The following is a 13,726-nucleotide window of genomic DNA, read 5'->3' as shown; positions in this document are numbered from 1 at the left end:
TATGAAAAGATTATAATGAATATATGAAATTGAATTAAGTAAAGAGATTAAATTAGTACCTAAATAAAAATACTATTAAATGATATATGTTTAGAAATACGACATAATTTATAATCTAAGGGAATACAAATAAATGGAGCATAAGGTAGATAATATGATATCCGTTATTATATATCTATATGATATATGTCATCAGGTAATATGAAAGGACTCTGAAAATTGATATAAGCTATGAGAAAGTGTTCTAGGTGTTTCTATGTGTTATATGAAGCATATATGATCATATGTGAACAAGATATGATATGTATGTTTATATGAATATCTGAGAAATGATCTAAGCTATATGATATGATATATGTGATTATGTGCACTTTGGGATATATGTTATATGATATGGATCTATGTAACTACGTGAGAACGTATATAAGCTATGTGACATGTAAATGTGACTCATATGAAAATGTTCTATGAGTAATTGAACTATGTGTTATGTGAAATGATAAGTATAAAAGAAAATGCCCATGTTATGTGTCTTGAGAGCTAGGGGTATAGTTGGCATGCCAAGAGTTGAGGGTCTACGCGGTCCTTCGGGACATATATGTATTCTTTGGAACATGTGTGAAGTCTGGTGAGACACATACTTGATCCTTGGCATATGTATATGATTCTTAAGGAATGATATGTGGTCCTTCGGGACATATATGTATTCTTTGGAACATGTGTGAAGTTTGGTGAGACACATACTTGATCCTTGGCATATGTATATGATTCTTAAAGAATGATATGTGGTCCTTCGGGACATATATGTATTCTTTGGAACATGTGTGAAGTCTGGTGAGACACATACTTGATCCCTAGTATATGTATATGATTCTTAAGGAATGATATGTAGTCCTTATGGACATTATTATATGGCACTACGGTGCAATTCTACGCGGCACTCCGGTGCAATTCTACGTGGCACTTCAGTACAATTATACGAGTTGTGGTGACAGCATAGTGCACAACCTCTATAGACTCACATATCTATAGTTCTCACATGTGTACATGGGCTTTGAAAAGAGAACATAATTTGATATAATGATATGTGTATTTCTCGTGACATGGTAGAAGTGCATATATGTCTTGGTGATATGAGAAAAATGTATGTGATATATGTATATGATTTGTGATATGATGTGTGCATGATATGATATATGTGTGATAGGGGTTATGGTATCTGTTACATAATATACATGAATATATGTTGATGTATATGTAAATGAGATGTATAATTTGATAGCATAAAACAATCATGCATGATTAGTGGGTATGAATTCCATTAGATGTGTTTTCTTTATGCCTCACTAAGTCATCGAATTAGCGTGTGAGTGTTTCACACGCAGGTTACAGAAAGTGAATATGGAAGCTGTGAGGAGCAATACAGGTCAGCATCTCCCGTACAAGATTTCAGATCAGAAAATAGATGAGTTAAATGATTTTTGTTATTTTGAATATAGTTGGCATGTACTAATTGATTGAGTTAAATATGCCCTGATCGATTTTGGTTATTGTGGTCAAATTATGTAACTAAATTGCTTTTACTCTAAGGAAAGTTTTAAATTTTCTTTGAATTTTGTCAAGAGTCAAAGTTTGAAAAGTCAATGTGACACCTCGGACTCGTATCCGGGTCGGGTACGGGTTGGGGGTGTTACATGTTATGATTCCAACAATGTAACGGCACACCGATTAATTTAATCCAGGTTACTCTTTCGGACGCTCTGTAAGATTCTGTCCATGGATGAACTTCCAAAAATACTTTAAGTAAAAGCGACCATTTATTCTCCTTCATGATCTTATACAGCTCTTCATGAACAATTTCTATTAGAAAATCTCTCCCTCCCAGAAACTTAGTATTGACATCTCCCAAACCTCTGACACTTAATCTTTCTTCCACCTGAGACGAAGAACAAACCGTTGCATAGTACCTACCAAACAATTCTGAAGTTTTCTAACGACATCATCATCAATAACCCCCTGTATAACCCTTCTCCTCCTTCTTGTGTGTGCCTCAGAGCCTTCTTCACCAAAGTTTTTATCTTTATGAATCCTTGCGGCTATATTGGAAGATGAAAAACTATTCTGATCCCCACTTAAAATCTTTGCTCTATACCGTGCTTCCTTCACTGAAAGTCGATATCCGAATAACCAAAATCCATTTAGTCTTTGCATTGCTCTAATTGTATCTTCTTTGTTTGAAAATCTAACAAATCCAAATCGCTTCCCCATTATGTCATTCTTCCATGCTATGTAAGAGCTAACCACGTCTCCATGCCTACCGAATAGTTGTCTCAATCCACTCCAATGATATCTAGGAGGAATATTTTGAACAAACAGAGTTTGATTCTCACCTTCCTTTCCTGAAACCTTCACCGTCGTTTGAGCTTCCTTTCCTAACGCCATTTACTAATTGTGTGCGCTTCAACTTCAGAATAGTTGTAATTGGACATGACTTGACTCGTACCCAATTTTGAGAAAATAACCTTATAAAATCAGGTCGAAATGAAATTCAAAATTTAAGTCTCATACATGTCCCTAAACGTTACCTTCTATTAGTCTTAAATAGGTTTTAGAAGTAATTAATATTAGTATATAGATAACTTAGATTGTGTTTTTTTTACCATTCACAATATCAATCTTATTATATTCAAGTCGAGAATTTAGCCTAAGATAATGAAAGAAAAAGAATACTTAATTATTATATTATATTAAAACTAAGATCATCAAGTACAACAAAATCCTAAAGAAACAAAACAACAAAACCAAGGAGACAAAACAACACAAAGACCAAAATCATAATAGGCAAAACACCAAAGATTATTAATTTTGTTTATTTAATCAAAATTAAAATGAAAATATTGTGATCATTAATCGCAATAATTCCAAAAGGTTTTAGTAATTGCAAATATTAACAATAATTATAACGAACATCAACATATGGACAATATATAATACAAAAGATGATGTACACTGCAGAACAGACAATAACTTAGGTATGATTTCTTACATCATGTTATTTTACTTTCTTGTAATAATTATTTTAAATTACAGAAAGAAAACGAATGCACCAAGAGACCAAGGAGCACATGGGGTTTTCTCTGTTGAGAGGCAATGGTTGATGAGCAATTTGGCCCTTGTTCCAAAAATGATAACCCAGAAGATACCTTGGAGTTTAGGCTAATTAATTTGATCGGATCAATATATAAAATTATTGCCAAAATTCAAATAAAGGGATTAAATTGTAAAATTATAATAATTCATTAAAATTTTGAAGCACTCATGAAAATTAATGCATGTTCATGCATCTAATCTTGATTTCAATCAATACAATAAGTTCCGTAACAATTCAGAAGTTTTAACATCATCAATTGCACAAAATACAATTAGAAGGATCAAATTGTAAAATTCTTGGAACCTGAGTCTCGAGATTAAGTGTCTTAGTATCAAGACTTTAGCCATTTTCCCCCAAAATTAAAATTTCTAATGCACTCAATAGTCTCGAAACTGATTCATATATAATCTTAACAATTATTAATCTAATCTCGAGATTTAAATTCAGAAGTACAAGACACTCTAATTTATATCAAAAGTGTACCAAATGACCCTAATGTACACTGAACATGTTACCAACATATCATACATACTTTATACATATCAAATCAGCAAATCAACATGAGAAGTAACAATCAACAGAGGTTTCTTTGACATGCTCACTAAAACACACTACATAATGAATACTAAACCTGCAAAATTCAATTATCAAGCATAATAAATTAACCATTTCTCATTACCATCAAGCCTCATAAATTAAAAACAACTAATTGACACTTTGCCTCTACCTCCAAACTAAAATTTTAAGCATGCTTATCAAACTGACAAGACTAAAGCAAGTCATGCATTCACAAGTTTGAATGGAGTATCTGTTGGTAAATGATATTACTGCAAATATAATATCGTTTGCATGGACTAATAAGCAATAATAAAGTAATAAAATAAATTAGAACGATTTACTGTGTCGTGTTAGGAGTTACTATCTTAGGAATAATTTTATTCGGATTGGTGTAATCCCGAAAATGGATATTGTCTCTTAAGGCTAACATAATCTTTCAAATTTCGTACACCCTAAGTGAAGAGGTGAACCCGCTTATGTTGATCTCTCCGACAAGACTTGAGTAACCCACTTCCCAAAAATATCTCCACTATTTGCATTACTCACAATATCGTAGGTTTTCCAGTGCTCCATATATGTTGACCTTATCTTTAATCCATAAATCAAGATGAAAGTATTCTCTTAATTCAACCTATTGCACTAGCATATATGGATTATCTTTTCTTAAGTTGCAATTGAAGTTAAAGGCAAACCTATTGCGCTATCATATACATACATATAAGCTAACATAAACTTTATATTTTTCCCTCTAGAATGACAGATTAAACATTGAATATTGAACAGCATGGTATATAAACAACAAGATCTTCTTTCAAACAAGTCAATTTTGTACTGATTTGCATGAAAAATACCAAAAACCTGTGAATCATGTCAAGTATTACAAGTGTTTTTCATATTCTCCTTATTGATCTAAAGAAGAACCAAAGGAAGGAGCAACAACAACAGAAGAATACACCTTAGAATTCCCAAGCGAGACCTTGCAAAGCTTGTTGTTGTTGTTACCTCCTCCATCATGACGATGATCATCTGAACTACTTGAAGAACAAAATATAGTTTCTTCAACAACCGTATCGAAATCACCACCACCAACAGGGTCCCATTTTTTCCCCATCTTTCCATTAATGGTACTTTTCAAAGCTGTTGATCTTGCATGGTTCTTCATGATCGTTAACTGAAGAAGCTGATAAACCCTTGGATTAATCTTCCCTATCAGATTCCTGCAGTTTTCTTCATACTGAAAATTAGTCTTGGCATCCTTTCCTCGTAAAACCCTGGCGGCGTTATCGTATGCCAAGGCAGCCTCTTCGGCTTTATCGAAAGTCCCCAGCCATAGTCTCAGCTTCTGAGATGAGTTCTTGATCTCAGCCACCCATCGTCCCGACGGTCGTTGTCGGACCCCGAGGTATCTTCTTCCACCATTGAGCTTCTTATTGCTTCTTTTCTCACCAATTTTATTGAAGCTTTCTGCTTCAAGAGGTTCAATGGAGGTCTGGTTTTGTCTAGGGTTTTGATCTGACTGAGACACCATAGTTAATGTTGAAGTATCCATGGTGTTCATTGCAGGAGGAGAAAAGGGTTATATGGGTAGCAAAGATGATGAGCTGCTATGATATCATGGAATTATAATGGGGGCTTCAAAGAATGATTTTGAGATAATTGCATGTTCATTGTCTTCTTGTGATTAGAAAATTAGGTTTAGCAAGGTGTCAAGTTTATAATATTCTTTATTTATATATACCATCACTGAGGTAAATTGAATTAAACTTTCAATTCAAATACATGAAATAATTTTATTTGGTTTAACTAATGATATTTGATTTATTAATTAAGATAAAAGATTATAAAAGTTTATTATTTAATGACCTTCTAAATTCAATTTGCTCCATTTACAATGTCAAGATTTGCTAAACTTGATCTCTTAATGTTATATAATTTCTTAATTGACTAATTTAGATAAAATATTATAGAAATTCTTTATGAGGACGTCTCATCCCAACTTAATATATTCTATCCACAATTTCATAATTTAAATATATGAACTTTATTTTAAAAGATATAGCACATTATTTTATTACATCAATCGGTTGTTGGTAAGTAACGAAAAGTACATCTACTCTACGTTAAAATATAGGATAAATTACGTACTTAGTCACCCAATTATTCTCACAGTTTCTTTATGATTATTCAATTACTTTTTTTATTTTGTTTTGGTCACTCATCGTTATAGTCATTCACCATTAAACTTACTTAAAGGATCCAATGTCTCCTCTCATTATATCACATAAGTACTGAAATATATATTTACCCTGCATTAAAATATACTCAAATATATATTTGACACATGTTTTGGTCACAACGGCCTCTCAAGTAGATGGGCAGAAAACACCAAAACAAAGCCAATGAACTGACAAAAACCAATGTTTTATTCCATTTTATAAGATTGCACAACTTAAAAATCAGATTATACCCTAAGTAATACCCTTAGTAACATACATCCAACAGCCTACAAACAAAACTCACACCTCAAAAGTGCCCCAAAAGAAACCAAAACAAAGACACCTTTGCCATCGTAACCTTTCTTTTATGAAAAAAAAAATATGTTGGGTTTTATATTTTGTCTGGTAATAGCTTGTCTTTGCTTCTAGTCTTTAAGAACATGGGGCATATATCCTTTCTGTTAGCTCATTTTGCATATCAAATATGCTGGTTTTTGCAGTTCCTGCAAATACTCAGAACAACTTTTCAGCTTGCTTGTTGGGTTCCTTGTGAACTTATTCACGTCTGTATATAAATACCTTTCTTCTGTTGAAGGTTTTTTGTTTTTAAATTGTGCTCTTCACTGCCATTTTCTGATATAGATGATATATATAAAGGGTTATTTAGTTTGTTGTTGTTTGGATTCTTTAGGGCAGAACCTTTTTTCATCTTAAATTCTCCTTTAATAATGTTGAGTGAAGTCAGTTTTTCGTTCATTTGTTGTTTTCTGCATATTCATACTTCCTCTTCTTTCTGGTGCATATCATACATACAATTAAAACACATGACTATATATATTTTGATTAGTAAGGTACTATCTATTTGAAATACTCTCGATCATTTAACAATAAACGCTCAAATACTCCTAGTTGACGTCACACTCAAACCGGGATCTCTAAACATAACAACCATCCCTTTCAAATGTCCTACTTTAGGGACATTTGATAAATTGAATTGTTTGAACTAGTTCAATTAGATATATCTACTTGATAAAATAAATTTGATTTTCATGTTTAACTTTAAACTTGATTTTTATCTTAAAACAAATTCAAATTGAGATTTTTCAGTATTCAGTAAAAAAATAAATAAATATTAGATTAATCTCGTGTATTAGTATTAAAATATTTAAATTCCACCGATACAATAGCTCAACTGTGTTTAAGAACTTTGAACTTAAAATAAAGTTATAAGTTGGAAACTTAAAACACTGTCAATTAATTTTCTTACAGATTCTTATAACCTTACATTCTTAAATACAAATCAAAACACAAAAATGATGGTTCTAAATTCGAACCATAATGTCGGATTCGAGACTGCATCGTAAGTTGGTAAGAACATCTTACAGACATAACTTTCTTGACAAGAAACAACTTTTTTCTTGGTGTTTAAATATGTACATTTGAAAGAAATCCTAGCAGCATAATATACAGACCATCTTTTGGTCGAAAATAGTGGGAAAAAAAGGCGATCATCGATGACCTTCACCTCTCTCTTCTGAGCTTCTCGATTTTGCTTCAAACCGTGCAGTATAACCAACTGTAGTGTGGCGTAACGATCTCTGTCGCACTATGTGACAGTACTCGGGGTCGTCGGATTGCCCATCGGATCGAATCCACTGTATCATCTGATGGTACATGGGGAAAAATCGGATTTGGATGGCCGAATAAGCGAAATATGGGAGAAGTGAGGTTACCAGCACGAGGAGTGTAAGAAGCCAAAACGACCCTGCAGGCGCACAGGCTTCAATAAAGACCTTGTAGGCAGTAGTCGATATGTTCGGGTCCATGGCTCCGTATGCCATGAGGAAGATATACCACAATATTATGCCACCCCATATGAAGAGATGTTGAATGTATGTAAAATAAGTGATCGATAATGCCATTTGGCAGTTCACGACCCACACGACACACGTATACATGGTGGCGCCGAGGACTTCTAAACCGGCAACTTCCCCGCCTTTGCGGAAGGCTTGATGCTGCATTGCTCGGATGCAGAAGAAGAAGATGATTGTAGCACTTAGAACTCCGTTAAACGCCCATGCGAGGATCCTAAGCCAGCTAAATAGGACATTCTGTATGCCTTCTTGATATAATAGAGGAAACTGCAACATCGAGTCGAAGAGAAATCAGATATCATCATCAAAGTTTAAATTTTCGATAAGTAGAGCAACATAGAAGTTCTCTTAGGTATAGAGAGATACCTTAAGACACAAACGGGATGAGACGTCTTGGTCGAAAACTCCAAGAGCGATCACCGGAAGTGATGTGAAGAAGACATTATAGAGGGACAGAAACCAATCGTTGTATACAGCTTGTCCGGAGAATGATGCGTATATCTCGAAGAAGAAGATAGTGAAACCAAAAGCAATATTCTTGTAAAAGAAATAGCATATCTGCAAAACAGTTACATCATTTTAGTTTAACTGGTTGCTATTGGATGATGTTTCTTTTTCATCTCTTAACAATCTTCTGATTTTGTGGTTATATCGAATTCTGAGTTCGGTTTTGTGATAAGAAAACATTAACATCCAAGTTGCAGGTTTTGATGAACACTTCAAGTTTAACATATAAGAGTAACTTATAATACCATGGATGAAATCCGCCTGTAACACCAATGCCCGTGCACAAGAAGCAAGCGCTCCAAATATCGGAACTGAGCAATCGCGATGTCACTTGACATGACAGCCTAAAAATTCGAGAAGTCGATATTAGAATCGAAGAAAACTCATCAAGCGAAACAAACCGATGCACCATCTTTATACATGAAGCAATTTGCATTTACCTGCATTCCTTCTACACCACTGATACCAACTCCAATATCGGCTTCTTGAAGCATACCGACATCGTTTGCTCCATCACCGATTGCCAGAGTTGTACTTCCCGTTTTAGTTTTAACCAGTCTTGTAACCTGCGAAATTTCACCCAGTTAGTTTGAATTATCCTCAGAATTGCTAGAGTAGCAAGAAAAAACTCAGATGCTTTTTTTCTTAAATTACAAAAAGTACTCATTAGTCAAGTCGAATACATATGTGCACGTGTGCGTGCGCGAGCACATCATTAAGGGATGATATAACTTACTAGAGCCTTCTGTTTAGGAGATGAACGACAGCAAATAACGGATGCACATCCAATAGCAAGTTCTAGGAAACTATCTTTGACATCATCTTCCAGAGCATGCGTTAATGATTTTCCATCGACAATCAAAGCCAATGCCTCGGAATTTTCATTCGATGAAGCAAGCAGCTGCTTCCCTTCAGCTATCTGCTGGATAACGCTTGCCTTGCATGCCTAGAAAATAGAAAATCAAAAAGTTCTCAATAAGCTGACGAGCACACTCAAAACATCAGATTGTATTCGGATAAGAAACAAGTATGGCAAACACAATTCAAGGCAGAAAAATCTTTCTTGAAATGTGCTTGAACCGATACGACAACCAGCATTCTATGAGATAAAAAGGGGTCATTGAACATAGAGTTTACCGCTGCAGCAGCGGTTTTATCCCCAGATTTCTCCAATGCCTTGTTTTCCGGAGTCTCAGAATTTATTACAACTTGCTTCATTCCTTGTCTAAGCAAACTACAGGCAAAGCTGCAAAGTTGGAAGTTTCTGAAATCAGCATACAGTTCACACAAGTCTTATGGTAAGCATTTGCAACAATGATTATACCCAATATTAATGGCAGTCTCCATCTTATCTCCTGTCAAAACCCATATCTTGATCCCGGCTTGTGCAAGTTTGTCGATGCATTCCGGAACCTGTCCAGCAGAAAAGGCAAAACATGAATGCAGACACTCAAAATATAAACAGATGATGCTCTCAATATGTGGTCTTTGAACACACCCCATTTTGAAGTTTGTCTTCAACAGCTGTAGCACCAAGAAGAATCAAATCCCTCTCGATTTTCTCCGCCACTTCCTCGATCATTTCCTCCCGATCTGCGCTCACTACATTCTTGGCTTCCGTGAATTCCTCATTGAACTTAACATATTCTTCCTCGTCTATTTCACGGTATGCAAGTACCAAAGTCCTTAAACCAGCATCAGCATATTCTTCAATGTGCTCCTTGGTTTGCTCTGCAAATTCTTGTCCATTCTTTGCAAGTCTTTCGAACATGACACTGCTTGTAAGAAGAATGAAAATGTACTTAATATAATCCATTGTGAATTATTTTTATAACAGAAAGAACCCTTAATCTAATCCTTAGAAGTTTCAGATTACAAACCTGTCTGCACCTTTACAAAGTAGCAGCAGCTTGCCCTCCTCATTCCGCACAATCACAGACATCCTCTTTCTCGAGCTACTAAACTCCAAGATGTTCAATAGGTCATAAGATCTGAAGAAGAGGAAAAAATTTAGTCATTTTCATTGCATAACGTAAGATCATTAGCTATCGACACTTAATATTAACAGATGAAGCCTATGTATTCAGCCTGCAGCTTAAGTTAACTCCAATGGATGGCCTTGAAAATAATTTTATAAACGATCAAGGATTATAGAGTTGAACCTTTTGACTTTTTTCCCAGAGAGATTGAACTCGTATAATGAAATGCTTGTTTGTGTCCTTTCATAAAACTCGAATCCCAGTTCTTTAGCTGCAACCACAAATGCTGCCTCGTCTGGTGATTCAGCTTCATAGGAAATTCTACCAGTTTCTTCATCCACCTCAGGTATTGCAGTATGACAGATAGCCAATAGTCGTAAGAACTTCTGGATTACATCATCATGAGGTTCGTTTGGCCAATTACCATTCATGATTCTTTCGTCCACAAAATTAAACCCTTTGACAGCCGGCTTTTCTTCCTTGTTCTCCTCCTTTACTTGGCCCTCGACCACTGCTACCTCTTGAGCCAAAGGCGAACCCTTTCTCCAGGCGAGAGCTCTTTCAACTTCGGTGATTCCATGACCATAAGATGTTCCAGCTATAGAACATTTGATAAATTCCATGGAATTGCAAGTCAAAGTTCCAGTTTTATCAGAAAGTATAGTGTCAACCTGGCCAAGTTCTTCATTTAGATTCGAGGTCCGAGCACGTGCTGGCTTGTCGGCTTCTTCATAGTACATGTGCAGATCTTGGTTGATGAAAATACTCTGGAGAACTTTGACAATTTCAATGGATACATACAAGGAAATAGGAATCAAATATGAATACAGCATGAGGGCTGTCAAAAACTGCAAAATTGCTGCTACTGCTGCCCTCTTCGGGTCATAATAAATTGTTGTTTCATCCGGTCTAAGGTACCATCTGGTCATTACTCCATTTTCAAGGTCCTCTCTAGTCTCTATGCCAAAGAAAATCGACCCGATAATCGACAGCACAACTAGGACAGCAAACAGAAAGTACACAATCTTATCCATCCTCTTCTCGACCTTGCTTCTCTTCGAAGGAGGTTCTGTTGAATTTTGAATGACCTTTGTGTCACGGCCTGTGAAGATAACTACACCGAAGATATAATCCGTGTTCCGTAATTTGGAGTCCCTAAGTAAAAGCTGCTGAGGAGATAGAGGATGTTGTTCATCTCCAAGTTCCAAACTACCAACGAAAGAGTACAGATTCGCATTCGGGTCTTCACATCTGATGACAGCTTTAAAATTCTGAAAGCTTGAATCCTCATGCAAACTTGATGTTACATCCGATGCTTGTTTTAGTTTCAAATTGGTTTCACCATCGAGGTTCATCGTTTCAACATAGCAAATAGCTTCCTCATAACTTGATGAGAGCAAAATGAGATCTGCAGGAAAGAATTCATCCTTTTCCACCTTCACTATATCTCCAACTTTCAAATCCATCCATTTTGTATGTTCAAAAACACCATCACCTTGATGCATTTTAACTTCCCGGTTGTTGACCTCAATGTCCTGCAATGTCATCGAAGAAAATATTATGAACCCGGAAACATAAAAAAAAATGGAAATAAAAAACAAGACGTATGAAGCAAAAGGTTACAAACACACTTGCAGCATTCCTATACACATTTTTTAGCAACCCCTTTCCCCCTATCCCCACAAATACTCTCTCTCTCCTGCAAGATAACCTCTATTCACAGCCTTCTGGCAATCGATTCAGTTGTAGCAGCCAACAAATATGTTTCCCAAAAACCAATTCAGACTTTGTGACAATATATGCTTCAATTCTAACTTATATCAGCATACCCGAAACTCCAGAAATCCACCACAACTTCCCCATGATTCATAGAAAAGCCATTGCAAAAATGAGACTAGTTACAATTGAAGCTACACTTGGTACCATATAAATGAGAAACAGAACAGTAGTGATTTATAAATTCAACTCTAAGCAACATCGAGTTTCTTAACGTCGATTACCTGTTTTTTCCGTCTCCAATCTTCGACGGCCTCTTTTCCCATAGTAGCTCCTATAACAACAACTAATGGAAGAATATTGCTAACAGCAGAGTAAGGAGAGAGTGGTGTAAAAGCCAGAACAGCACATATGAGAAAATAAAAATTGGCAGCCCTCCTGAATTGCTCGAACAACGATTTCGGAAAGAAGGTCGCTAGCGTATACTTTGTACTCCGAACATAATTGTCGTTGTAGTTGTGAAGACTGGCCTCAAAACATTCAGGGTCATTGCAATATACAACCCTTGAGAAGCCAGGCCCTCCTATCAATGAATGATCACCTCTGAAAGATGCTTTCCCACATGAGAAAGCATGTATTCGGCTAAAATGCTGCTTTCTTCGCCTGGCACCAACCATTCTTCACAATTTTAATCCAATCCCAAGTGGTTTCAAAGGATCAAAAACATAGTAAACACTAAAATAACTTTCTTTTTCCCCCTCAGCAACTGCAGATCATGATCATGAATGCTATAAACAAATTTCTCCAAGATCAGCTACAACAATGAAACCAGATCTTTAGTCCATAATCCTATTTATGAACATTTAAAGAAAGTAAATGAAACTAACATCAATCAAGAATAAAACACCCAGAAAAACCCAGAAAAACACTTAAACAACAAATCCCATCTCATAATTTTATTTTAGTTTTTGGAAGAAGTTGAGTACTAGGCAGGCATATCTGAGTTTTTGACTTTCAGCTGGTTTGTTTTACCAATCTAAGCACATTTACTTTAAACTCAACTACTTCATTATAATTCATTTAAAACCAATATAGTAATAAATAGAAAGAAGATAAGATCACCAACCCCAGAGACAACCAAACCAGATAAAAATGGAAACTGAAACAGCTTTTAGGTTAAGTGTTTGTTAAGTTTTCCGAAAGTTTAAGCTAAATACCTAAATAACCTGTAAATTATACCTCAAGCAATTATTTGCAGGAGGCGGCCAAGTCTTCTAGAAAGTCAAAGACAAAAGGCTGTAACTTGTAAGATAAACATGATAAAGGAAACAGCTTTTTAAGAAAACCCCATGATTTATATGCTTTCAGACAAAATAATATATCCCATAGATCTGATCTTTGAGACTTAACATCTACAAGCAAACCATGAAATCTCAAATGCAGAATGCTTTTTAAAAAAACAAAGAATGGAATTATTAAGCTAACATACTTCAATGACATTTTTTTCTTCTTTTTCCTCTGGGATCTTCCTTTTCCTTTGCTGGCAACTTGAAATTTTGCACAACAAGCAGCGGAGAAAAAACAAACTAAGACAAATAAAACAAGAAAACTGGGGTTTTCTTTTTCTGCGTGTTGTGCTGTGTTCTTCAGGTGAATGTGAAGAGAAGAGAGAGGGGGGATTTAGCTGAATCTGTGATTGGGGGAAGGACAGAACACAGGTGTAAG

At 35.4% G+C, this 13,726-nt stretch overlaps 2 protein-coding genes across 2 annotated transcripts; both read right to left on the bottom strand.

Annotated features, from left to right (window-relative positions):
• Positions 1–4,528: 4,528 nt before the first annotated feature.
• On the bottom strand, positions 4,529–5,276 carry LOC120148033 (ethylene-responsive transcription factor ERF095-like). The gene has a single exon (XM_039161235.1). It carries the CDS (start codon positions 5,265–5,267, stop codon positions 4,611–4,613), a length of 657 nt encoding a protein of 218 aa, XP_039017166.1. The 5' UTR covers positions 5,268–5,276; the 3' UTR covers positions 4,529–4,610.
• Positions 5,277–7,231: 1,955 nt separating this feature from the next.
• LOC120148032 (putative phospholipid-transporting ATPase 9) lies at positions 7,232–12,793 on the bottom strand. The gene is made up of 11 exons (XM_039161234.1): positions 12,286–12,793; positions 10,469–11,820; positions 10,187–10,297; positions 9,805–10,081; positions 9,631–9,719; positions 9,444–9,552; positions 9,043–9,252; positions 8,747–8,872; positions 8,552–8,650; positions 8,166–8,357; positions 7,232–8,066 (listed from the first exon to the last, which is right to left on the bottom strand). Exons 1-11 carry the CDS (start codon positions 12,676–12,678, stop codon positions 7,434–7,436), a joined length of 3,591 nt encoding a protein of 1,196 aa, XP_039017165.1. The 5' UTR covers positions 12,679–12,793; the 3' UTR covers positions 7,232–7,433.
• Positions 12,794–13,726: the final 933 nt, after the last annotated feature.

Source organism: Hibiscus syriacus, unplaced genomic scaffold, assembly GCF_006381635.1.
Source record: "Hibiscus syriacus cultivar Baekdansim isolate YM2019G1 unplaced genomic scaffold, ASM638163v2 tig00110946_pilon, whole genome shotgun sequence".
In the NCBI taxonomy this organism is placed as follows: Eukaryota; Viridiplantae; Streptophyta; class Magnoliopsida; order Malvales; family Malvaceae; genus Hibiscus; species Hibiscus syriacus.
The sequence above is the reverse complement of the archived record's forward strand: the minus strand, read 5'-3'. Positions and strand labels throughout refer to the sequence as shown.

Coding starts and splice junctions, on each gene's coding strand:
- LOC120148033 (XM_039161235.1), bottom strand. CDS start 5,267: ATGAACACCATGGATACTTCAACATTAACTATGGTGTCTCAGTCAGAT.
- LOC120148032 (XM_039161234.1), bottom strand. CDS start 12,678: ATGGTTGGTGCCAGGCGAAGAAAGCAGCATTTTAGCCGAATACATGCT. Junction 10,298..10,468: donor TCTGGGAAAAAAGTCAAAAG/GTTCAACTCTAT, acceptor CCTCTTCTTCAG/ATCTTATGACCTATTGAACA. Junction 9,553..9,630: donor GAGACTGCCATTAATATTGG/GTATAATCATTG, acceptor CCAACTTTGCAG/CTTTGCCTGTAGTTTGCTTA.